The sequence below is a fragment of the Protopterus annectens genome, chromosome 8.part0, assembly GCF_019279795.1.
Source record: "Protopterus annectens isolate FY-2018-M chromosome 8.part0, PAN1.0, whole genome shotgun sequence".
Taxonomy (NCBI): domain Eukaryota; kingdom Metazoa; phylum Chordata; order Ceratodontiformes; family Protopteridae; genus Protopterus; species Protopterus annectens.
Window position 1 is genome coordinate 171,459,407 of NC_056741.1, and position 26,734 is coordinate 171,486,140.

At 40.0% G+C, this 26,734-nt stretch overlaps 1 protein-coding gene across 1 annotated transcript in view; it reads left to right on the forward strand.

The window, feature by feature from the left end:
• Positions 1 to 26,734, forward strand: part of LOC122808690 (alpha-2-macroglobulin-like) — a 1,814,690-nt gene that overhangs the window by 1,639,118 nt on the left and 148,838 nt on the right. The window contains exons 32-33 of the mRNA XM_044079678.1: positions 10,711 to 10,801; positions 11,285 to 11,353. Coding sequence (XP_043935613.1) covers positions 10,711 to 10,801; positions 11,285 to 11,353 — 160 coding nt within the window. The remainder of the gene's footprint in view (positions 1 to 10,710; positions 10,802 to 11,284; positions 11,354 to 26,734) is intronic.

The window sequence follows — 26,734 nt, forward strand, 5'->3', positions numbered from 1 at the left end:
ACATATCAGATGCTTTTAGCTGTTAAACCCATTTCCCCTTCTATCTCTCTTTAAGCTTCTTCTGATTTCCATGTACTGCCATGACAACCATCTTCACTGTACTCAGATTATACGTGTCTTTAGTTTTACATTCCATTCCTCCATCATTTGCTGAAGTTCTTGCTTAGAGTCTGCTTGTAATGCCACATCATCTGCATACAGCAGCTTTGTTGATCTGTCCACTCTGACCTGTTTGCTAATGTAGCCCATTACATTATGGATAGGACAGGTTTAGAGGTGAGCTCTGATGTACAGCCACCCCTGCTGGTAACTCCTCTGTGAGTCTGAACACTGTTTGCTCTTTTGTGATTGGGCCACTGCAGATAGTTCTACCACTGTTTCTGTGACTGATGTCATTGAGTGTACTACATGTACTATTAAAAGTAAAACTTTCTTACTACATAATTTTCCAGTGATGTGTGACTTGGGTGACACAGCCATTTCTGAAACATAGCTTACTATTACAGAAGATCCTGAAATATGTATGTCGTATCTTAAGGTCTTACAGGAAGCCCCGGGGTGCACAAGGTTCTCAATTTATATTTCATAACAACCAGACCAGTTAACTATCTGACAAGCTGAGTACATATATTAAAGGTGATGAGTCTGTGTGAGTCCAAAAAAGGCTAACATTGTTAGAGTGCTATGGCTTGTCAACATGTTGCACCAAATGTCAGCAATGGTGATTGAAGAAGCGATATTTAAATTGAAAGCTAATATAAGAATTAAGTTTATTATTCTCATCATCATCATACCCGCGGTGGTGGTGCTGCAGTAGCGTTGTTGCCTCACAGTAAGACGTTGTCCAGTTTGGTTCTCAGATAGAGCATCTTCTGTGTGGAGACATGCGGGAATGGGCGTACCTTCGTTGAAGGTTGTGCGTCAGGGCTGGTAACTTGGCACGTAAAAATTAACTACAAATCATTAGCAGACTGGAGTTCTGCTGTGGTGACCCCTAACCGGGAAAAGCCGAATGACACAACAACATTCTCATCATCATCATCATCTTTCGGCTGTTCCCGTTAGGGGTTGCCACAGCAGACCATCTGTTTTCATTTCTTCCTGTCCTCTGCATCTTGCTCTGTCACACCAACCACCTGCATGTCCTCTCTCACCACATCTATAAACCTTATCTTAGGCCTTCCTCTTTTCCTGTTACCTGGTAGCTTCATTCTTAACATCTTTTTCCCAATATACTCAGCATCCCTCCTCAGCACATGTTCAAATCAACATAATCTTCCCTCTCTGGCTTTGTCTCCAAACCTTCCAACCCGGGCTGACCCTCTAATATACTTATTCCTAATCCTGTCCACCCTCGTCACACCCAATGCAAATCTTAACATCTTTAACTCTGTCACATCCAGCTCTAACTCCTGCCTTTTTGTCAATGCCATTGTCCCCAACCCATATAACATAGCTGGTCTCACTACCCTCTTGTAGACCTTCCCTTTCACTCTTACTGGTACTCATCTGTCACAAATCACTCCTGACACTCTTCTCCACCCACTCCATCCTGCGTGTACTGTCTATTTCACCTCTCTCCCACACTCACCATTACTCTGAACTATTGATCCCAAGTATTTAAACTCATCCACCTTCACCACCTCTACTCCTTCCATCCTCACCATTCCTCTATCCTCCCTCTCATTCACACACACATATTCTGTCTTAGTCCTGCTGACCTTCATTCCTCTACTCTCTAGGGCATACCTCCATCTCTCCAGGGTCTCCTCCACCTGTTCCCTACTCTCACTACAGATCACAATGTCATCTGCAAACATCATAGTCCACGGGGACTCCTGTATGATCTCATCTGTCAACCTGTCCATCACCATTGCAAATAAGAAAGGGATCAGAGCTGATCCTTGATGTAATCCCACCTCCACCTTAAACGCATCCGTCACTCCCGCCGCAGACCTCACCACTGTCACACTACCCTCTTACATATCCTGTACCACTCTTACATACTTCTCTGACACTCCCAACTTCCTCATACAAAACCACAACTCCTCTCTAGGCACCCTGTCATATGCTTTCTCTAAGTCTACAAAAACACAATGCAGCTCCTTCTGACCTTCTCTGTACTTCTCCATCAACACTCTCAGAGAAAACATTGCATCTGTTGTGCTCTTTCCCGGCATTCAACCATACTGCTGATCACTAATCATCACATCCCTTCTTAGCCTAGCTTCCACTACTCTTTCCCATAACTTCATGCTGTGACTGATCAGTTTAATCCCTCTGTAGTTACTACAGCTCTGCACATCACCCTTATTCTTAAAAATTGGTACCAAAACACTTTTTCTCCATTCCTCAGGCATCCTCTCACTTTCCAAAATTTAATTAAACAATCTGGTTAAAAACTCCACTGGCATTTCACTTAAACACCTCCATGTTTCCACAGGTATGTCATCTGGACCAACAGCCTTTCCATTCTTCATCCTCTTCATAGCTATCCTTACTTCCTCCTTGCTAATCCATTGCACTTCATGATTCACTATCCCCACATCATCCAACCTTCTCTCCCTCTCATTATCTTCATTCATCAGCCCCTCAAAGTACTCTTTCCATCTACTCAACACACTCTCCTCACTTGTATGTATGTTTCCCTCATTATCCTCTATCAACTTTATTTATTTATTTATTTATTTATTTACATTTGTTGACCGGGAGTGTCCGACTGGACGTAGGTCCATTTTCAGCGGAGGCCCCGGGAGAAAAGCTCCATAGTTAAAATAAACAGACAGTAGTTACATTAGATTACATAGCGATTAGCAATTTGATTAACATAGCAATTAATTACAAACATATTTACAGATGAAGAACATAGTACATCAGTAGACAACTAGAATCTTTATCTGCAAAGTACATAATAGACATTAACAAATGTTACAATAAGAAGTTCCTGCAGTGTAATAAGTACTAGGCTTATGAGCATCTCAGCTTGCTATAATCAAGGCAGTTAGTGGGGTGGAAAGAAAAGTAGTGGTTGGATGGGGTGGGTGATATTGGAGTGGGAACTGCAAGGCCATAACCTTTACCTGCTGCACATCTTTCCTACCTCGGTCCCTCTGTCTAGCCAATCGGTACAAGTCCTTTTCTCCCTCCTTAGTGTCCAACCTTTCATACAACTCTTCATATGCCTTATCCTTAGCCTTCGCCACCTCTCTCTTTGCCATGCACCTCATCTCCTTATACTCCTGTCTACTTTTTTCATCTCTCTGACAACCCCACTTCTTCTTTGCCAACCTCTTTCTCTCTATACTCTCCTGTACATCCTCATTCCACCACCAGTTCTCCTTGTTGTCCTTCCTCTGTCCAGATGTCACACCAAGCACCTTTCTAGCTGTCTCCCTTACCATCTCTGCTGTAGTAACCCAGCTATTCGGTAACTCTTCACTGCCACCCAGTGCCTCTATTAACTCTTCCCTGAACATCACCTCACAACTGCCCTTGTTCAATTTCCACCATTTGATCCTTGGTGCTGCCCTCACACTCCTCCTCCTCTTCTTGATCACCAACGTCATCTTACATACCACCATCCTATGCTGCCTAACTACACTTTCCCCGGTCACCACTTTACAGTCTCCAATCTCCTTCAGACTGGCCCTTCTACATAAGATATAATCCACCTGTGTGCACCTTTCTCCACTCTTGTATGTCACCCTATGCTCCTCCCTCTTGTTAAAATACGTATTCACCACAGCCATGTCCATCCTTTTCACAAAATCCACTACCATCTGGCCTTCTGCATTCCTTTGTTTAACACCATACCTACCCATCACTTCCTCATCCCCTCTGTTCCCTTCACCAACATGCCCATTGAAACCTGCTCCAATCACCACTCTCCCACCCTTAGGTACAGTCATCACCACTTCATCCAACTCACTCCAAAATTTTTCTTTCTCGTCCATCGCACACCCAACTTGTGGAGCATATGCACTAACAACATTCATCATTACACCATCAATTAAGTTTATTATTCTAACGGTCCTAAATACAGACTGGAAACAAGTACATTATTATGACTATAACTACTCCACTGTTTCACTTCATGGTCTGTCTTATTTAATACATTGTTCTGCCATATATTCCTGTTATATAAGGAAAACAAAACATGTTAGAGTAGAGCTTGACAAAACCACCTCCTAATATCTGTGTAGTCAGAGCAATGACCCAATATCTGTGATGTCAGAGTCATAACTAACTCAATAAGCTACCAGCTGCCCATATTCATGTCATTCACAAAGGAAAAGAAGGTTGTAGAAGATGAGAAGTGGATTGGTGGTACAACTGACCAAGGGACGGTAGTGAATGAATTGCTTGCTCTCAGGGTTATTAGGTACAAGGTTTAGACAGTATATTCCCTAGATCTTAAAAATGTCCAAGGTCTTAACAAAGCCTCTAAAATAATTATTCCTCAGATCTTAGAAGTCCTAATTATGTATGTGAGTGTCAATCTGTAGCACCTGTAAACTTAGAATCTGAAATTAAGAATTCATTAAAATTAATATCTGTACTATCTGTACTTGTTGCATATCACATTTTGAAATTAGAATTTCCTTAACTTATTAATATTGTATAGATAGATATACAAGTGTACTTCAGCACAATTTCTAGTCACTGTTTTGAATAATGTGTTGCCATTATAAATTGTACCTGAAAAGAAAAAAAATGGTGCCAACATTTAATAAATATGAAGATGTCTAATTATGAATATTTCAAAAGGACTTTTTCAAAAATGGCAGTAAGGGCTGTAGTGTTTATAATCCAGCTGCTCAAAATGTAGTACTCTGGAAAATAAAATATTTACCTTCAGCAGTATTTCAGACATAGATCATAAAACTAAACTATGCAGTAGCAGTATGTTATAGCAACAAAAAACTACACATTTAACTATGTTCTTCATTTGTTTACTTATTTATTTGTTTGTTATCTGGCAAAGTGGACTGGTCTTAAAACTCTTTTAGACGACAACCTGTGATGGAGGCACATTAAGCAGATGTCATTTTATGCATATACAATTGTTACAAAGCAATAAAAACTTATATCATTAATAGTCATTACCAGTTACATATATGTGTTATTTCTTTACTGTTTTTACAATAAAGGACAAAAATACTTGAATAGGTTTGATGTTTTATAGTTGATGTTTTAAGAAACTATTATTTTCAAATCCATAGTTATAGGTTCTTTGTAATCTTCTGAGTCATTTAAATAACAGGTGAGAAACCAGGTGAGTGTAGCTGTCAGGTTAAGGGCAGAAGCCTTCTATGCAATGCCATGAGGTGGTATCAAGCTCTGACTAACAAGTACTGGTCAGCCAGGAAGGCAGCAGCTGGAGCTGTCATCTAAGTAAAGGCCCAGACTGGTAAGTGTTTGGCAAGGCCATGGAGAATGACTTTTGGATGACCTCAAAGAGACTGTGGCATGCTATCCATTGCCTCAGAAGTGTGAGGCCAAATACTATCAGGCTGTTCTTAACAATAGTGGAAAAATCTCACCTCAGATGGTAATATTGCTGAGCAGTACAGGAAGTACTTTCAGGAGCTCCTGCATCCCATGGACACACCTTCCTTTTAGGAGGCAGTTGTGGAAGCAGATGGAGGAAATGGTTCCATTTCCATAAAAGTGGTCCCTACACTGATTATGCAAGTGTACATGAGATTTGACTGGTAATGGATACTGGACATTGTTGGAGTGTCATGGTTAACATCCCTTTCCAGTATTTTATGGAAGGCTGGGGTCAGTATCTCTGGAATGCCAAACTTATCAGTAGTTTCCATGTTTAAAATGAGGGACAGAAAGGTGTGTTCCAGTTATGGTGTTATCATACTCCACAATCTCCAAGAGAAAGCAAATGCCGGTGTGTGGGAAAAAAGACTTCATTTAACGGGCAGGAGGAGTGATGTATGTTCTGTGCTAGCCATGGTGCAATGGATCAAATCTGTCTTTGCACAGCTATTGTAGGGGTCATAGGAGATGACCATTACTGTTGTGGATTTGGAGAAAGCATATATCTATGTATCTGTTAATGCATTGTGGTAAATGCTAGAACAGTACTGTATCCTGTGTCAACTACAGCATGCGATCTGGTGTAGTATTTTGACAGTGAGAGTTTTGCATAGTATTCTCAGTAATGAGCTGAAAATATTCAAGGTGGGAGTATGATTCCACTAAGAGCTTGTGTGGTCTCCCGTTCTGTCTGTGTTTTTTTATTTATAAAATATCAAGGTACTACCAAGATTTGTACAGCATCCAGTCTAGGGATTTGAGAGCTACATTCTCACCATTTGTAGATTATAGTGTCTTCTTAGTCTCAGGTGTGTGATTTCTGGAGTGATTCACTGCTGAATAGAAAAGAGTTAGGTTGAAAACTGACACCTGCAAAACAGAGGTTATGGTTGTCTTTCAAAAATCAGTGAACTGATCTCTACAGGTCATGGGACAATTGATATCTCAACTGGAGAATTTGCATATCTTGTCTTATTAGTGGGTGAGGATAGACGGGGAATCAGGGGACTGACCAGTGGATGGATGCAATCATGAAGAAGCTGAACTGGACTGTGGTGGTGAAGCAAGAACAGAGTCATATGAAGAGCTCTCAATTGGCCATTCAGTTAGAGTCCCCAACCTCACCTGTGGACATGAGTGTTGGGTAGTGACTGAAGGAGTGAGAATGTTGATACAAGCTACAGAAAATAATTTCTTTCTCAGGACAGCTGGATTCACTCTTTGTAACACAGTATGGAGCTCAGCAACCTGGGAGAATCTCAGAGACCAATGTTCCTTTGTCAACAGGTTCTGCTACGAAACCTTGAGTAACTTCTAGTCAAAGTTATAATGTTATGTTCCCAAGCAATCAAAGATTCAGTTGGATATGAATATCAGTAAAAAGCAATTTCTGCAGTGGGCAAACCTCCTGCACACCCATGACCCACTATATATATATATATATATATATATATATATATATATATATAGTAACTGCTATGGTGACACAACTCTGGAAATAATTAGAAGGCCCAAAATGTTTGAATTGCTGTCAGTATATTAACATAATTATTGCCAGCAGTGATCAAAGAAAACAGTGATCACTGAGTTCCAGCACATAGAAGTGCACTCAGTAAGTTGCAAACTCATCCACTTTATGCTCAAAAAATGTTATGAAAACCATGGTGAGAAGTCAGTTGAGGTAGTTTGGGTACCTTGTGGAGATGCCTGATGGGCATTTCTCATGATAGGTATACCAGGTAAAATGCTGGGAGGAGACCCTAATGCAGACTCAGGACAAGTTATAGGAATTATTTCTGACTGCTTAACTAAGAACATCTGGATATTCCCACAGAAAGATTTACAGACTGTTGCTGGGGCTAGAACTTTCTGGTCTGCCTTCATCAGGATAAGTGGTTCAAAAAAATGACTGAATTACTTAAAATAACACACCAGTCTGTGGCCAGCAGGGATATTTCTGATGGCTGCAATGTGTAACAGTACAGCCACTTCCTAAAACTTGTGCCAGAAACAACCACAGTTACTGACCAGTGAGTTTACAATTACCAGTAGGACAGCTCATAGAAAAAATAGTGAAGTAAGACTGATCAGATTTTTGGAGGATGGCATTGATCATGCTGTCAGTCACCATGAGCTCACCATAAGACATTCTTGCTCTATGAACTTATTTCACTTCTGTGATTGGTTCATCAAAGAAGTACTATCATATACTTAGATTTTAGCAAGGCCTTTGACTTGCAATTGCACAGAAGGCTGATAAACAATCTGAAGAGGCTGGCCATTGAGAAGAAAATATCCAAACAGGCAACATTGTGGACTAGAGGTCAGCAGTGAGGGAGGTACTCTCATGAGATAGTGCAATTACTGAAGTATCACAGGGATTCATCCTGAGACTTGTCTTATTCTGTGCATTTGCTAGCAAAATCATGCGAATGGCACATAAAAGAGGAAGCAGAAGAACCTGAGGAGATAGTTTTAAAAGAAGGATATGAGATGGGTGTCAGAACAAGCTGACTTAAGGCAAATGAAGTTCAGTCCGGAGAAATGTAAGGTGTTACACATGGGAATCATTAACCTTGGGATGGCAAACAAGTGTGATATGTAATTCAATACCAAGGAACAGGAAGAAGACATTCAGTAAGTCTTGTTACTGCAAGTAATCAGGAACTTGGCCTGCATCACCAGATGCAGAGACGCCATGACAAGGAAGTGATTCTCTGCCTGTGTATGCCACTGGTGAGCCCTCTTTTTGGAATACTATACACACTTTTCTGTGCTGAATAGGAAAAAGGAAATTAAAAGGCTACATAAGGTAAACAGGAGAGGTGCTATGATGGTAAAATGAATTGTAAATAAAGGGGACAGGCAAAACAGACCAGGGTCATTCTAATTAAAGGATAGAAGAAAAAGTAGGGAAAATCATTTTTGGCCCATAAAAACAGCACTGAGGCACTTGAACTAAACACGCATAACAGCAGTGCTAGAGAAAGGGAAGAAGTAAAAAAATTACATTTCCCTTTATTCTGAGTTTGTTTAGCCTTGGAGATTTTATATTTAGAGATTGCCTGTATGGGGCAATCTTGGAAATTGCAATGCACAAAATGTGACAAAACATTTTAAGTAGAGAAATACTGACAATGTTTTACTTAAGGAAAAGAAACACTTCGGGCCAGATTCAGAAAGAGTTGCTGTCTAAGTCTGCCCTGTTTCCAAAAGACTTGCTCTCAGTGTAAGAGACTTACTTGCTTGAAAAAAAAAAACAGTGCCATAACTACACCAGTTTATACACTTTATGATATGATAGCGTCACCAAGGTTCACACATAAAAAGAATAATGCAGTAAAAATTAAACCGTAACTTTCTTTGTATTGGTATTAAATTGGTAAATATTAATACCATATAAAAGGTTCCATATTTTAAATAAATATATTAAGTTAATCGAATAAATAATGTTAAATGTACAACAGTTAAAAAAGCAAGAAGAAAAAATAATGTCCAAATACCGACGATATCGGTGCGCAAAAAAAACTCTTCATAACTTAACTGCCCTTAATTTTAATAATCCCTATTCTTCGATAAATATTGCCAATCAATGCCTTATTACTAATTTTGACATAATCAATAATAAAAAATATAAAATTTCTTTAAAATTATCACATCTTATCACATGCCTATACAAAGCATTGGTGCTTTTGCTTTATTTTGTGACACATAAGCTCATAAATCCTGTCTCTTAATCAGCATTCTGTTTTGCCTGCATGAAAAGCAAATTATACCACTTTAATACCAATACAAAGATAGCTAAGGTGTGATTTTTACTGCATTATTTATTTATTTATGTATTTATTATTCTTTATATGTTTATGCATATGTTATATGCATTACACTTTTTATGTATGTACCTTGATGACAGCATCATTTAAAATAATGTAATAAATATAATATAATGTAAAATATTTTTAAGATGACATTTGTTCATCTAGTTTTCATTGGTCAAAGATGATTTTAAATTAATAAATTGTCTGACATGGTTTGAATCTGATGAAATCTCCATAAGGGAAAGAAAGTGCTTATTCTGATCAACTTTTATTAATAAATTATCTTTGGAGAATGAGTGATTTTTTTGAGGACTATATGGCTGCAGTTGGCCTTTTTTTTTTTTTGATTATTCAGTCATTTATTCTACCTTAGTGTTATGTAGTTTGAACTCTAATCTTACTAAATCTTGGGTGCACCACTTTGAGCAAAACAAAAAACGACTAGTCTTTGCTGGAAAACAAAGTATTTGCAATTGTACATGTTAGCGGGATCTTGAACTTGGAATAATTATAGAATGAGAGTGTGTAATGTAGTCCCCCTTCTCCTTCGGTTGGGAATCATTTTTCCCCTTCACTGTTGTGGCAGCCTGCCTAGTCATGTCTGAAGTTTTGTTCATAGATAGTGAAAAATGATATACAACCTGTTGGAATTTTTACTTTTCTATCATCTTCTTGTGTACCTTAATAACCTGTTGGAATTCTTACTTTTCTATCATCTTCTTGTGCACCTTAATAGCATTCATTCTTAACTGGTCTCCTTGTGCAGCACCGTAGCTTTATGTATTACTTTCTTGTTTGCCCAAACTTCCTGAGATTCCTCAACTTCCTGTTCCAAGGATTAACAGAAATATATTCATGGATGTCAGATATACTCAATGCCAACCCGTTGTTTTTTTTCACTTCTTGTTGCATAAGTCATTTATATTAAACTAAAAGGTGACTTCTTCCTGCCTAACATCACTTATTTATTTTTATTTATTTATTTATTTATTACATTTGTTAATTTGTTATTTCCCGCTAATATCAATGTATAACTGTACTGAACTTCATTGTGTTAGTAGCCACACTCATTTTGGAGGAGAAGCTTCCAGTGTCAGTGAATTATAAGGTTAATATTTCTGTTTAAATGAGATTTTACAGCTTCGGTGGATCTTTCTACATGAAAATAATGAAACATTGAATGGAAGAGATGAAGGAAAGAATAAGCAAAGAATGTATTAAGTAGACAGTTTTAGTTCTGAGAATTGGAAATGTTTGTGATTGTTTTATAATGAATTACTAATGAGAATGGTTACTGGAGGATTTGTTTATCTAAACAGTCATGTATTTGTTTTTCCAGCTATACTGGCAAACGTAGGGTCTCCAACATGGCCATCATAGATGTAAAGATGTTGTCCGGGTACGTCCCGGATAAGATATCAGTACGAAAGGTAAGAAGTGGTAGGTGACCTCAAACAGTCCTTAGAAAAAAGCAAAACAAAACAATGTAGTATTTTAATTTGTCTAATCAGCACCAATGAGAAAAAAATCAGCTGAAGTCCATGAATGCAGAATACAATGGGATGACCTGACAGACACAGCAGGGCTTAGACGTCCTATGTATTCTTCAATATAACATGTAGCTGAGCAATACAGTAAGACATTGGCCATAGTTTTAACAGAGCACGTTTACTACCAAGTTATAGAAGCCTTAGATCTCATGATATACAGTTCCAGGTTAATGATTTATGCAGCCATCAAAGCTTGTAATCTCTATACAGTGGCTGGAAGTCCAGGTCAGCTATTAAGCAATGTAACTGAGCTAAGCTTCTAGCATCTTGGCTAGAATATCTTTTCTTTTAAAATGGTATAATGAATCCCTTTCCAAATGTTTATTCATCTTCAAGTTCTGATGCACCACATTTTTCTTTTAGCTTGAAATGAACAATCTGGTGAAAAGGACAGAAGTGAAAATAACTGAGGTCATCATCTACCTAGAAGAGGTAAGTATATGAATTTTGACGGGTAGCACATAAGGAAGATGAGTAGAAGAAAGCTGTAAGGTGACTGCTTAGATAATATGTTAGTCAGTGTCTGAATGTGTATTCGTGCAAACACGTGTATGTATGTATGTTTTTACAAGTGTGTTTGTGTATGCATGAATGTGTGCATGAGCGTGTGTGTGAGTGCATGTGGGTGTGTGTGTGTGTGTGTGTGTGTGTGTGTGTGTGTGTGTGTGTGTGTGTGTGTGTGTGTGCTTGAGTGTGTGTGTGTGTGTGTGTGTGTGTGTGTGTGTGTGTGTGTGTGTGTGTGTGTGTGTGTGTGTGTGTGTTCACATGTGGCGTCTACGTGTCTACTTGTATGCATGTATATATCTGCTCATTTTCTACTATGTCCCTTTCCATTTATCTCTGTCCTAGGACTTGTTTAGTACCTTGGCACTATGAATGAAAGCAGTACATGAGGGAGGTGTAACGAATCATGTGAACATGTCTTTTACAATAAAAGGAGAATTCTAGTGATGTGCAGTGAACTTAGTGGGATAGACTAAATGGAAATGAAGGTCATACAAAAAGGTGGAAAGCTGCATTAGAAGCAACCAGAACTACACTTCAAAAGGAACATATACCTGTTAGTTGATTCTGGATTGTAGGTTCATAGGTTCATAAGTAAGCACTAGGCTAACTGCCATTGAGAGTCATTTTAAGCCTTGCCAGTTTCCCTTTTTTGTGCTCAATTTAACCTATCCCATTTGGTTATAGATTGGCTTTACTCATCCCATGGTTGTTAATTATATATTACCTCTAATGAGAATAACTGGGATCATACTACAGATCATCTGGGGGGACCCATGCATGGGATAATGCATTTAGGACTTGCCTGTGTCCATTAGTAGTACAGGGGGCAGTCCTGGTGTAAATTTTCTGTGTGCTTGAATATGGACAGGGATGAACTTTGATTTATGTGGATGGGGAGTCTGTTTCAGAGCAGCAGTATCCTCTTGAAGATATACCTGTCCCCTCACAGCATTTTGTTGATGTTGCAGAAGAGGTTTAGATCCCTAGACCAAGTATTTATGATGCCATTTGACTTGCTGATATCATAGGATCATAGGATAATAGATGATTTACTGGGCTATTGACCAGGAGGTCATTTTAAGCATAGCCATTTCATTCAAATGTAATACCATAGAAATGCTAGTCAATACCCAAGACTGGATTTAATGATGACTGCCCATGTCCAGGAGGGTTGTGGGCTCTATACCCAATAAGAAACTATGATGCCCATCCACTTGTCCAGGTTCCTCTTGAACAGTGTCATAGAGGTGCTCTGTTTTACATGAATGGGTATCCTATTCAAAAGACGTGTCAGTTGCTGCGAGATAAATATGTCCCTCCAGCATGTCCTGTTTAGGTCACAGGCCATATTTACATCCCTGGAATGTGTATCGATAGTCCCGTTTGATTTATGGATATGCAGCAAGTTCATTAGGTTTGGGTCTTGGATTGCTCTGTAGGCTAGGCATAAGTCTCCCTAAGAAGTCTATACAATATGGAGTATAGTGACAGGGACTTTATTCAGCCTGTTTAAGGCACATGCTTGAGGCCCTTGGTCTTCTTTGTTAGAAACCTCTGAGGTCTCTCTTATTGCTGCAGATGCTTAGTATGGTACATACCAAACGGGGCACTATACTCAATTATGCACTGGATAAGTGCCGAATATAGGGGGTTATAACTTCTTTTGCTCTCGAGGTGATGCCTTTATTAATCAAGTTCGCTGCATAAAAAGCTTTCCTTACTACAATAGATACATGGTGGACAAAGTCAATGTCGCAGTCAACTTGTGATCCCAGATACCTTAGCACTTCATGGGTATTTAGAGTATTGCTGTTGATTTGATAGTGTGAATGGACATTATTTGTGCCAAAGGGAATGATGATGCATTTCTTTGCATTCAGTTTGAGATCGTGATTAATATACCAGTCAATGGTCTGCATGATACCCTCCTGGAGTATACTGATATCATTTGGGGATTCAATGATTGCACCTAGTTTGCAGTCATCTGCAAACTTGGTCAGCCACAACTCCTTAGTTTTGCTCTGAAATTCTGAGACGTGTATACCAAACAGTAGAAGCCCAGCACCAGCCCCGTGGCACTCCACTGGTAACAGGTCTGCTGGATGATGTGGAGCCACCCACTTTGATAGTGTTTGTCTGGTTTGTGAGCTAGTTGGCAACCCATTTTACTACAAAGGGGTTTACATTCCATTTCCTAAGTTTATCTGTAATGCCTGAATGTGGGATTGTGTCAAAAGCCTTTCCCAGATCAAGGTATACTGTCTGCACAAATTTGCCCTCATCAATGCCCTTGGTCACATTTTGAAAGAAATCCACCAGATTTAACAGGCAGGCTATGTCCTTCACGAAACCAAATTGGGTAGGATTCAGGGTGTGGAGGTCAAGTATGACTTTATTTATGAGGTCCATAATGATACTTTCCATGACCTTACATATGAGGCTGGTTAGGCTTATGGGTCTGTAATTCCCTGGGTCTGTTGCTAAGCCACCTCTCCTCTCCATTCCTCAGGAACAAAGCCTGTGGTTAAGCTATGATTGAAAAGGGTACTTAGTGCTGATGTTAGTTCATGTTTTAGCCTGTTTAGAAGACAGCCTGGGATGTCATCTGGTCCCATAGAGGCTGTGATTTTTTTGCCTTGGACAAGGATTTGAGGACCTGCTCTTTAGATGTGTAGGGTGGGGGGGAGTTTGGGGGAAGGTTTGTTGTAAGTTAGGAGGGGACCACTGCCAGGTTTGTTATATCTGTGGGGGTCAGTGCTTGTGATACCGTTGGCCACTAGTTCTACATATGCTTGGGTCCTACCCTTTAGGTTATGTACACAGCTGTGAAAGGCCTTATGGTTATCTTTGGCTGTACTTGCTAAGTTTCTCTCAAAGGAGCCCTTAGAGGATTTGACAAGTTGTCTTATTTGCCAGTTGAGGCTGAGGAGGGTGCTTTTCCATTGTTGGGACCTTGCCTTTGTTTTCTTCAACAGCAACATTTTGCATTTATTGTAAAGTTTGTTGATGCTGGATGTCCACCATGGCAGCTTATTTTTACTTGGGCCACTGGTTTTGATTATTTCTGGTAAAGCCAAGTTTATACACTTATGCAAGTAATTGTGCAGGGCTTTACTGTAAGCTTCGATGTAGTTATCACTACCAGCTTGGGGTGAGGCTTGGAATGCATTTATACCTTCACTAAGGAGGGTATAGTTTGCGTGGTGAAGTTTTTTAGTCTGATTTCATCCTTTGTGAGTTCTGGTGTTAGTGCCAGCTTGAAGGTGACTGACGTGTCATCAGTTTCAACGAATGAAGGTCTGACAGTTGCAGCAGTGCATCTGTTTGGCATGTTGGTCTGGACCAGATCCAGAATGTTTGTTCCCCTTGTCAGGAAAACTTGACAGTTTGTTCCATGGCATTTGAATTAACAAAGTCAAGAAACTTTTGAGCTAGTGAATTAGGGCTAGAGAAGGTTTCCTGGTTGTTGGTGGGATAATTGAAATCCCCCATATCCAGTGCATTTGGTAGAATTTGAATTGCCTCCAGTTTAAGTAGGCTTCGTGGACATCATGACCCATGGAGGGAATCTATAACTGACTATGACTTCAATGGGGGTTTTACCCACTATAACATGGACCTGGAGTAACTCCATGGAGTTGTCCAGTCTAACTAGACAGGAGGTGAATTTATCTCCAATATAGATTGAAACACCATCTCCTTTGGTTTTCATACATTCATTTTGCAGTCTAAAGGTGTGGGAAGACATTAGAGCCTTGCAAGGCAGGGGTACTCTCTGAGGTCTTGAACCAAGTTTCTGTGACTGCACAGACAGATAAATCTTCTAGTGATAGAAGTGCTTCCATGGAGTGCAGTTTTTGGTTTAAGCTCCTAGCATTTAGCAGCATGACCCTTATTTTGTTCTGAGTGGTTAATTTCATGTTGGTAGTGTTGTTTTCAAGACCTTGCCTAAAAAGTCACTATGTGGAAGGCAAGAGCCTTTGCCAGCAGCTGAAAGCCTAGAGGTTCCAGGTAAATCCATCAGTATTGAGTCAAAGGATGCCTTTATGCCAGTCGCAGGTCACCTCTTAGCAGTCTGTAGGATGCCAAGTATATTGACAGGGCTTTGAGTCAGTCCATGTAAGATATGTTTTTTAGGCCTTGCATCCTTTTAGTAAGGTATCTCTGTGGGCGTTCCAGTTGTCGCATGTGTCTGGACAGATACATGCCAAAGTGGCCATTTTACTTAATGACTGGCCTAATGAAGGATGAGTAAAGAGGGACAATGACATCCCTAAATCTAGATGCACTCCCTTTGTACAATATAGAAGGACTTTCTTACAACAATGGATACATCTTGGTCAAAAATCAGGTCTCTGACCATGTAAATTCCTTATGTCACCTCTTAGGGGTATATTGGTGATGTGGTAGTTCCTTGGAATAGATGACTTCCGAATGGATACAGTAATGCATTTTTTGCCATTTGGTTTTGATCTATTATTTCGGTACCAGTTATTATTTGGGGCAAACCTTTCTGCAGGATGGCTAAGTCATTTGGGAATTCAGTGACTGTTCCTAGATTGCAGTTATCTACAGACTTTGTCAGTCAGAGCCCTTTAATATTGAGTTTTATTTCAGAAAAGTAGATGTCAAACAACCAAGGCACAGCACAGAACCCTGTAACATGGATTACGTTTAATACCACATATATGAAAATGAGTAATATCTACAACTATGTTTGCAGCTGTCATTCCCTAAAATCAGTTTTTGTGAAATAAACATCTCTCATCTGTCACATATTATGAGCTAAATCACAAAATTTAGCAATAGAAAACACTCCATACTACAAATAGATAGTAATATTACACTGTCTATAGATATTTTAAACTATAAATTCATAATTAATAGTGATGGTCTGTACCACACAAACAGTATAAATACTGTTGCACTTGTTCCACTATGTTTCGTGCTTCCAGTTCCAAATTTGGTAACTTATCACATGTGTATTTCACATTTTGGTAAAGAAAAATTGACATATATAGGTACCGTTTGTACATACTGGCATGCAGTGAAAAATGCATTTTCCAGTAGTTGCTATAAAATTATTTGATGGCTGTATTTAATACTCTATGCACTGGCTGCTTTGGTGTGCCTACCTCTGCAGTCAGTGTTTTATTTTGCAAGGTAAAAGGGACCTATAATTCAGAGGATATCTATTACAACATATATAATCTCGCAACCCCTGTCACAGGACAAATAAAAGTTCTACAGGAGCCGTAATTTGCCACATTGCAAGCATTCCATGAATTTTGTATGAACATTTCAGCAAAGGTGACTGGAAAAATGTCACTCTACAAACACACACACATACACAAAACAGAGAAAGCCCTCTGCTTAGACATGGTTAGAATCACTGAAGGGAAAAGAAAATATTAGCTCTCATTTGGGACTTGAACCCAAAACCTATGGTGCTGGTCCTACTCCTGCTGAACCTACAAGAGTCTCTGGACAGATAGGTGTTGAGTCTTTTCTGAAGAGCATTATCCTTTCTGCTAGGAAACCCCCAACAGAGTGATTAAGGTTAAATTAAAACCACACACGCGTGTACACGCGCATGCACACACACACACACACACACACACACACACACACACACACACACACACACACATACACACTCTCACACAAACACACACACACCCACCCCACCCCACACACACACACACACACACACACACACACACACACACACACACACACACACACACACACACACACGTGCGCACGCGCACCCTCTGCTTGAGCCCTGTGAGAATCATAGAAGTGAAGGGATGACATTCGCTCTCATTTTGGTCTCTAACCTAAGACCTCAGGCATACTGCACTGGCATAACTCCTGCTGGCCAACAACAGTCCTGAATGGAAAGGAGTGGAGTCTTCCTTGAAGAGCTTTATACTATATAACAGCATGGTTAATCAGCAGGTGAATAGTGTACTCAGGATAACAATTATTTTGACTATATGGTGTCCCTGTTTTTGGGTGCTTTACTTTGAAATATCCAGTTAATCAGGCTTTATTTTTGCCGAATTTCTAGGGACCTATGTTTTCAAAATAATTAACAGAATCTGAAATACACATATGACACAGCATTAGTGGTTTTATCAGACAAGTATTACAAAGAATATTTCCAGGAAACAAGAAACAAAAGTGCTAATAAGGCATGCAGTACTGTACTTGTGTTCAAGGTATACAAATGACTGGGCAGTTAAAAAAAGAAGACACTTATAACTACAAAGTACTTTCTAGTTTATTAAGCAAAACAGCTGCCAATGGATTCCTGAATGATAAGTTGCCAAGCAACTCATTCTCTAAGTTGCACGGGCAAATTGTCCAAGTAAACCCACCAAAGTGAGTTAGATTAAAAAAAAGAAAGTGTATCCCTCCCAAAAAAGTATCGGGTATGTGTTACTTTGAATACATTGGGGCATATGGGGAGTACAAATGCATGTGCTGGGACCTCCAGTGTCATTACTATGTTCTGAGTGAGCAGGCCCCTTGCAGTTATGCAGTAACTCCAAAAATGCCCCAAAAAGAAAATGTAGCACCCAACTATGCCTTTGCAATATATATTCTGTACAAGTTTATATTACTATTTATGTGAAGTCCTTCACAATATATATATATATATATATATATATATATATATATATATATATATGCTGTGCAAATTTAAGTTATCTATGTCTTGCCCTTCTCAATATATACTCTGTACAAGTTTAAATTACTATTTATGTCAAATTCTTCACAATATGTATTTTGTCAAGTTTCAGTTACTATTTATGTGGAGTCCTTCACTATATATACTCTGTACAGGTTTAGGTTATTATTTATATTGTATTCTTCACAATATATATATTCACAGTAAAACTGTGAAAAATGAAATAAAATAAGATTTCTAAAAGCAAGAGCTAAATCTAATATTGAGTAGGATTACGAGAAATGTTAAGAGATTCTAGTGGCCTGTGTTGACTGCACATCAAAAGGTCTGCCTGTGGCAGCAGTTTTTGGTATGTGTTGATATTGTCTGTATTATACTATTGCAGTTCGAGTCAATGATTACCCATAAGCTGTAGTCCTTCAGGCAGCTGTTTGGACACCTCATATGAATGTCATCTGTGATGTCCATCACTTAACTAGTGGGCAAGAAAGGGCCCAGCAGACAGGCCTGATGTACATATCTGATCACTGGATCTGAGATATAGGTCACATCACACATTTCAACATAGTGAGATGCCATGTAGACATGATTTAGCATTAACAACTCATGCAGCTCTGTTGCACACAGCCAGAGTATTACTAGTGTACATGTAGAAGAGGTCCATGATGACATGTTGGTCTACCTCAAGAGGAGAGACAGGATGTCTCTATACATACAATCATCAGATGCTGCCCCCCCCAACTCAGGTGGATGCATATTGATGTAGACCCTTGTATGGGAACATGGCCGATGTGGAGGGTGTGTTGAAGTGTGTGCATTCAACTGTATCAGGAAGGTGTATGTGCTGAGTCACACCATAGGTGATGTGTGATATTGCCAGAGCCCATTGATTCCATGTGATAGGCCTGGATGAAGGTAAGACCATGCATATTGCCTATCGTGATCTGACCTAGGGTTTTGACACAGTCCCCCATGCAGGTATCATTCAGAATCCCTCCCATCTGGGTAGTAACCCTTACATCTGTTGATGGGCAACCAAATGGCTCACCAACATATACTGTGAAAGTTGGTAAATCAACCTATAACAGTAGAGCTGTCACTACTGGCAAACCCCAGGGATCTGTGCTTGGCCCTTCACTGTTTGAAATCTATTTCCAGACAGTTCAGGCTAAAGTATATGGCCTTTGGCTTACCAGGTTTGCTGATTCTTGCATATTGGGTGCAATCACCCAATAATGATAACATAGTACAGGAGGAGCTAACACAGACATCTGAATGTTGACAAAGACACATGATCTACAAATAAGTGTGTGAAAAGTGGAATTCCATGTTAAGTGCAGCACTGACAACAGTCCTGCTATACATAAACCCAGTGATCCAAGCACTGAGAACACATGTAGATAGGAATCAGAACTTTGATCACCATACATCCACACTGCTATTGAAAGCCTATGTTGTGCATATCATAAGTCATGCTATCATATTGAGATCTTAGGATTGTATGACAACACTATAGTCAAACTTCTTCAGAACACTAATAGAGTATAATGCTAAATTTTGCACATTCCTTACCAGACACATGCAGCACCTGGAGAGAACAAAGGGCCCACTAACCATGTCATGACATATGTGGATAGATTAAAAGCCATGTCACTATAATCTTTATTGTATAGGATGAACCTGCCCTGGTGGGAGTACTGCATATCAAAAAATCCAATATAGCTGATTACATCAGCAGTGTATGCTGAGGAGAATATGGTAATAACAGTGTCCCACATGCTGATCAAGCAACAGTTCATCCACACACACACACACACACACACACACACACACACACACACACACACACACACACACACACACACACACACACACACACACACACACACACCACACAGATCACTGCAGGGATAACCAAATCCCTATCTATCTAAGTACACAGACTACAGAAAACAGCACTTTACTCATGCACCGCAGCTCAAGTCTGAGTTGGAATGTGTCAGACAATGCTTTATAGCTGTTAACATCATAGGTTCATAGGTAAGTACTAGGTTATCTGCCCGAAGGCATCTATAAGCCTAGCCAGAATATGTTGGCTTTCGCCACCCCCTTAGATTAGTTCCCTGTGTCTCTGTCCAGCAGAGCCATTAGTTCTCTGTGCCTCTGTCCAGCAGAGCCACTGCAGTGATCCCCGGGGTAAATTTTTTGTTTCCCATCCACTCGTCAATGTTTCTCTTTCAGCAGTGTCTGTTGAGGAGAATATAGCAGTGTCCCACATGGTAGTGTAAAAGGCTGTTTGTAATGTCAGGCAACAGCTCACACACACACACACACACACACACACACACACACACACACACACATACACAGACACACACATACACACACAGCTGCCTGCAGTTAGAATAGAACCCCTACATATCTAGGTACACATACCTCAGGACCCAGTACTTCAAGCAAGTGCCACAGTTCAAGTCTGACTTGGAGTGTGTCAGACAACACTTTATAGCTGATGACAGCAGTGTCTGTTGAGGAGACTATAACACTGTCCCACATGGTGGTGTAAATTGCTCTCTGTGATGTCAAGCAACAGTTCACACATACACACACACACACACACACACACACACACACACACACACACACACACACACACAGTTAACTGCAGTGAGAGTAGAACCCCTACCTATCTATATACACAGACTAAAGAACCCAGTACTTTGGGCAAGCACCACAACTCAAGTCTGACTTGGAGTGTGTCAGACAACACTTTGTAGGTGATGACATCAGTAGTTTATGTTGAGGAGAATATAACAGAGCACCACATACTGGTGTAAAATGCTCTGTGGAATGTCAGGCAAGAGCTCACACACATGCAGACAGGTGACTGCAATAAGAACAAAACCCCTACCTATCTATGTGCACAGGCGACAGAACAGAGTACTTCACGCACCATGGAACAAGTCTGACTTTTACAAGACTGTAGGTGAACTTATAGTAGATGACATCATCAGGCCATGTTTGAGACAAGATGTTGAGTGGACTGCATGAAATTGATGTGTATGCATCTGCAAGAATCAAAATGCTGTCAATCCTTGGCATTGGAGCAGTAACTGTGGGATATATGCTTATGATCTTCTGTCTAGAGAGACTACACACACACTCACAGACACACACACACACACACACACACACACACACACACACACACACACACACACACACACACCCACACACCCACACACACACACACACACACACACACACACACACACACACACACTTGACTGCAGTGAGAACAGAACCCCTGCCTATCTAAGTACATAGAGTACATAACACAGTACTTTACATAAGTGCCACGGCACACGTCTGACTTTTACAAGAGTGCAGGTGACCTTATAGTAGATGACATGTGGGAGACAACATGTTGGGAGGCCTGCATAAATTTATAACTTCATAGGTTCATAGGAGGCTACTAGCCTAATGGCCCTACAATGTTTAGAAGCCTATCTGTGTAAAAACACAAGTACCATTATTGAGCATGGTTGGATGGTTGTTGTTAGCAAAATGATTTTGTGATTTTGATTTTGTGAGCAGCACCAACTGGCCCTGTCCATGAGCGACATAGGTGCCACCTCAGAAGTGACTTTACAATCAACCAGTAGTCAAGATTGTGCTTGAAAATGGTCAGTGAGGAGCATTGCTTCACATGCAGTGGGAGCCTACTGCAGAGGAGTGTGAGTTTTTGGGGAAAATATTTTTCTCCCCAACATGTTCTGCGTTGTCACAGGATTTGATTTGCCGATGACCAACATTTCCAGTAGGGCAGATCTTGAGATTGCTCTGTAGGGTAGGCATAGATCACCTCTCAGCAGCCTGCATGATACTGAGTACAGTGATAGGTCTTTCACTCTTTTGATGTATTTCATACTTGGAGGCCCTGCAGTCTATCAGGCAAAACCTTGTGTCTTCTCCAATTGCTGAAGGTGTCTGGTGAGGTACAGACAGAAGGTAGCATTGTACACCATTAGTGATCTGATAAGGGTAGAGTACTGCAAAGGTATGACCTCCCTGGTCTTGTATGTGATGTTCATATATATGATGTGTGCAGAATGTGTGTGTCACCACTACAGACACATAGTGATGAAAGTGTCGATTGTTATCAAAATGGGTTCTCAAGTCTCACAACACCGTGTTTGAGGTTACAGGGGTGCTATGCATATCATAATTAGCAGAGGTACTTCACTGCCAAAGGGGATAATGAAGAATTGCATGCTTTAAGGTTCAGTCCATAATTTGGCACCAATCATTTGTGTGTGGCATCCCCTTTGGTAATATGTTACCATCATTTGGGTGACTCTCTACTAGTGCCTCCAGTAACCAGTCATCTGCAAACCTATTAAATCACAGGCCATCTACCATTGCCTGTGCTTTAGGGATGTAGTTTGCAAACAGTTGAGGGCCCAGCACTGATCCTTGTGGTATTCTAATGGTAAGTGGCTAGTGGTGGAGGTGCAGTCCACAACTTTGAGATTGTGTGTTCTGTCAGTGGGCCAGTTACCTATCCCTCTGCTACCGTATGGCTTAATTCCCATATGGGAGATCTTCCCTGTGAGATATGAGTGGGGGGGTAGTGTCAAAGGTCTTGGATAAGTCAATATAGGTTGTATGTCCTGTTATCCCTCATCCAGGTCTTTGGGGTCAGTATCCAAGAAGTCCACAAGGTTCAATAAGCAAGATCTACTCCTGACAAAAACAAAATGGGTTGGGTAAAGTGTGCTCAAGATAACCTATGTCCCTGTGGATATGGTCCATGCTGATTCCCTCCCTAGCCTTGCTATAGTCAATAGTTGTAGTTCTGCGTGTTACCAGACTGCTGTGCATTGCATAGCACACAACAATGATATTACATGTTGTACTGTGGTTGATATATGTGTGGAAAAAGTACTGAGACACCAGAGTTGCAGGGCTTGGGGGGTGGCTACACATGGATATATTGTAAATAAGTGACATATTGTTAGGGCCCTCAGTTTGCAATATTTCCACCTGTAATTTCATGTTATACACAGGAAATGGACAATAAACAGGAGTAATTCAGCATAATATGAACATTTCCAAAGTACGGTGAGCAGCAGATTTGTGCAACGGTTACCAAAGTACATAAGCATGCGTGATACATGTGTTTCAGTGTAGCTAAGCAGTGCGCAAAAATGAGCCACATTGCTAAAGTCTGACAGTTAGTATTGAGCCTATGAAATACACCTACCACTTAACTGACTGTGTGGTAGCACATGTAAATACATTGATACATACATTGTTGGGACCAGATGGTACTGGGTTCAAATACAGGTGTATATAATACTTTTAAATACATTGCCACCATTCACCGTTGCTGCTCGTTGATGCACGATGAGCACCTTCGCACATGAATTAAAAAGGTAAAATGGCCTAGATAGGACAGAGGTGAAATGGGGAGCAAGGAGGGGAAGAACAAAGGGGAAGCAGGGGAAGAATATGCAGGAGGGAGGGAAGAAAGAACTATAGCTATCCATTTCTTTAACAGTGTAAGGTGAACATATGTGGAAAATATTAACTGAATTTGTACTGTCACCTCCAGATAGAGAGGGGTGATTACAACACAATCATGTTGTGCAGCCAATTGGACCAAATCAAGTGTATTAAGAAGACACATGTGCGAAATGGAGAGCTATGTATGGGATGATTTTTTTTTTGTGGGACAGGTGCCCATTTTTTTTTTTTCCTTTTTTTTTTTTTGAGAGAGAGAGGAATGTTGGGGAAGGGATGTAGGTATGTCTGGGCTAGGTGAGATGGGTATGTGAATATGTGAAGAAGCAAGAGAAAGGGAGTGGGATGTTCACAAACGGTTGGGGCCACCATGATTGGAGTGAAGGTGAGGACATCACGAACCCACAGTAAAGCTTGTTGACAGTGAGAATTGAGTCGTTACCCACTAGACTGTCATCCCTGTCACCTCAGTCTGTCACTGGCTGGAATGCTTGATGTCTCCTTCTCCTCCTCCTAGTACTATGCCAAATGAGGGAGAGCAGCCTCTTCAGCCAACATAGGCATGCACCAGTGGTGCAGCACACTACCATATGCATCATTTCTGGCAACACAGTGCAGGTGATAAAAATCACCACCATTGCCTCTGCTCCCATAGGGTACCACAAGACCAGCCTACAGGGCAGGACTAACTGAGAATGGCGGTAATCCAGGGACAGCAGAGGCAGTACTGCCAGGTTGGCAACCAAATGTGCTGGGCATTGGTGCCATAGCCAGTGGAGAGGGGCATCAGGCAGATCTGTGTGACAGGCCTACCCTGCTGTGCTGTGGAACATTTAGTGGTATAGAACACATGGATGACATGGACACATTTCAACAACACATAATAAAATAAAATAAAATAAAATAAATAAAATACAATAAAAAATAATATTTTACAATAATAAAATAATATAAAGTACAAATGTATTCATAAAATAAAATAAAATAAAATAAAATAATGAAAATTTTTTTATAGCTAATATGAAATATAAAATAAAATAAAAAAGAGAGATAAGGGTTGCAGTTAGAGAAAAAACGAGATAAGGTTAGTACATTCAAATGACACATACAATGCATTAATACAGTTATTTGACTCTACTCTCTTAAATTTTACTTTTAAGACTACCACTTCTTAACAGATGCACACTTTACTACAAACTGCAGCAAGTAATCATTGACATGTGATATATTGCACATATACGTGTTGCAATTATATAGATTACAGTTTACAGCAGGGCACTTGCGCCACTGGTACAGAGGTTTTAATTTAATTTAAATATTATGGAAGAATTAACTGTATTATATAGTTAAAAAGTATGGTATTTGAAAACAACCTCTGATTAAAGTCTAATATAGTACTCTTGGTTTGTGTTACAGACTAATGCATGCATACTTGCTTTGACAGTTGAGATATGCATGCCCAATTTGATACAACTCTGTAAAATATCAAAAAAGTTATATTTATCTTTTAATGCTATAATAACACTACTCTTCTGCATACATACCATAAGCTTTTTTCAACCTCACTAATCTAGCCCCATGGGTTCAGAGTCAGACATTGCATGCACAGTCACTGGCAGTTGTGAAAAAAAACAGAAAAAAACAGAAGATCATTATGAATACCAGTCTTGCCTATATTTAGCTTTATTCAGCTTTCTAAGTCTTACAAGTACTGTCTGTAGATGATATGTACACAAGGTTGGGATATCCACAGTCCTAAATTCCTCAACCAAACAATTGAGGATATCCCTCTTCCTCCTATGTAGGTCATTATAATGATGTCTACACTGTTCTCCAGTACACAGGATACTGGTGGCACTGGATACAGCCTGTGCTAAACTATCACAAGCCTAAAACCTATAATGGGAGCCAGAAAAGCCCACCTGCAGAGGTCTGTCACTGTGGTTCTTAACTACAAGTCCAATAAAATCTAAGACTCCTGGACACCCCATCTGTGTGCCCTAAACTTGGCACCTTCCCCACAAATGTATGCCATATCTGCCATATATCTAAAGGAAAGGAGGCAAATGCTTTCCCACCAGTTCCAGTTATCACATTTACTGGTAGTGCATACACTGAAACTGTTGCACTCTGCTTACCATCATGTAAATGCATTGCTCAGCAGTGTGCAACCCCAAGCAACATGTTTGTGCGATGGTACGTGGAGAGCAGCAGTGAGGCATTACTTACTTCCAGTTACAACAGCAGGGTTATTGGATGCAGAGGCAGTTGTGTATGTGTGTTAGGCAAATGTGAAGGCCATGCCAGTCCAGACACCAGAAGTATACTTACAGGAATATAGTACACAGTATACCCACAGTCATGCATCTGATAATAAATGTGATAATACACAGATAAATAAATAAATAACTGACACAATACTACAGTGTCAGCCTTCATGCATATAATTAATATCAGCTCCACTATATCAAGTGTTATAAGTGAGAGTGACTATTATGGGAAGTGGAACAACAGTAAAAAAGTATGGAGTATCCTGTATTAGAACCCAGGACAATTGTATGACAGTTCTACACTTACACCTTTTGCCACAAGAAGGTTGAAATAACACTTGTCTTTCAGTTCATTGCTGTAGACTGTAGTGTCATAACAGTGAAAAAAAGGTTGCACATCATGTACTAGAGCTCAGGACCATCTGTACTCCAGGCCTACACTTATACCTGTTGCCACAGGACTAGTTACATTACATTTCCTATTTTACTAATCATTCTTAAGGTCTCGCTGTTAACTACCATGCAACATCACTTAGCGGGTTTGCTCGATTTCCAGTAGTATTAATTGAATGTATATGGCTTCTGTTTTTGGCTGTCTAGGTCTTGTCTGCTTCAGGGGGGGGGGGGGTCCGGTTGTCCAGTGCAAACATATGGTGCTAAACTGAGGGCATGTAGTGCTCATCAGTACTTTTGTGAGGTATGACTGTGTGTGAATCTTTGATGCCTGAGGCCTACTACTTAGTAATGGACATATAAGTCAAATAAGACAATGCTGTCAAGTTAAGGTAATTTCTGTACAAATTTCCTGCCTTT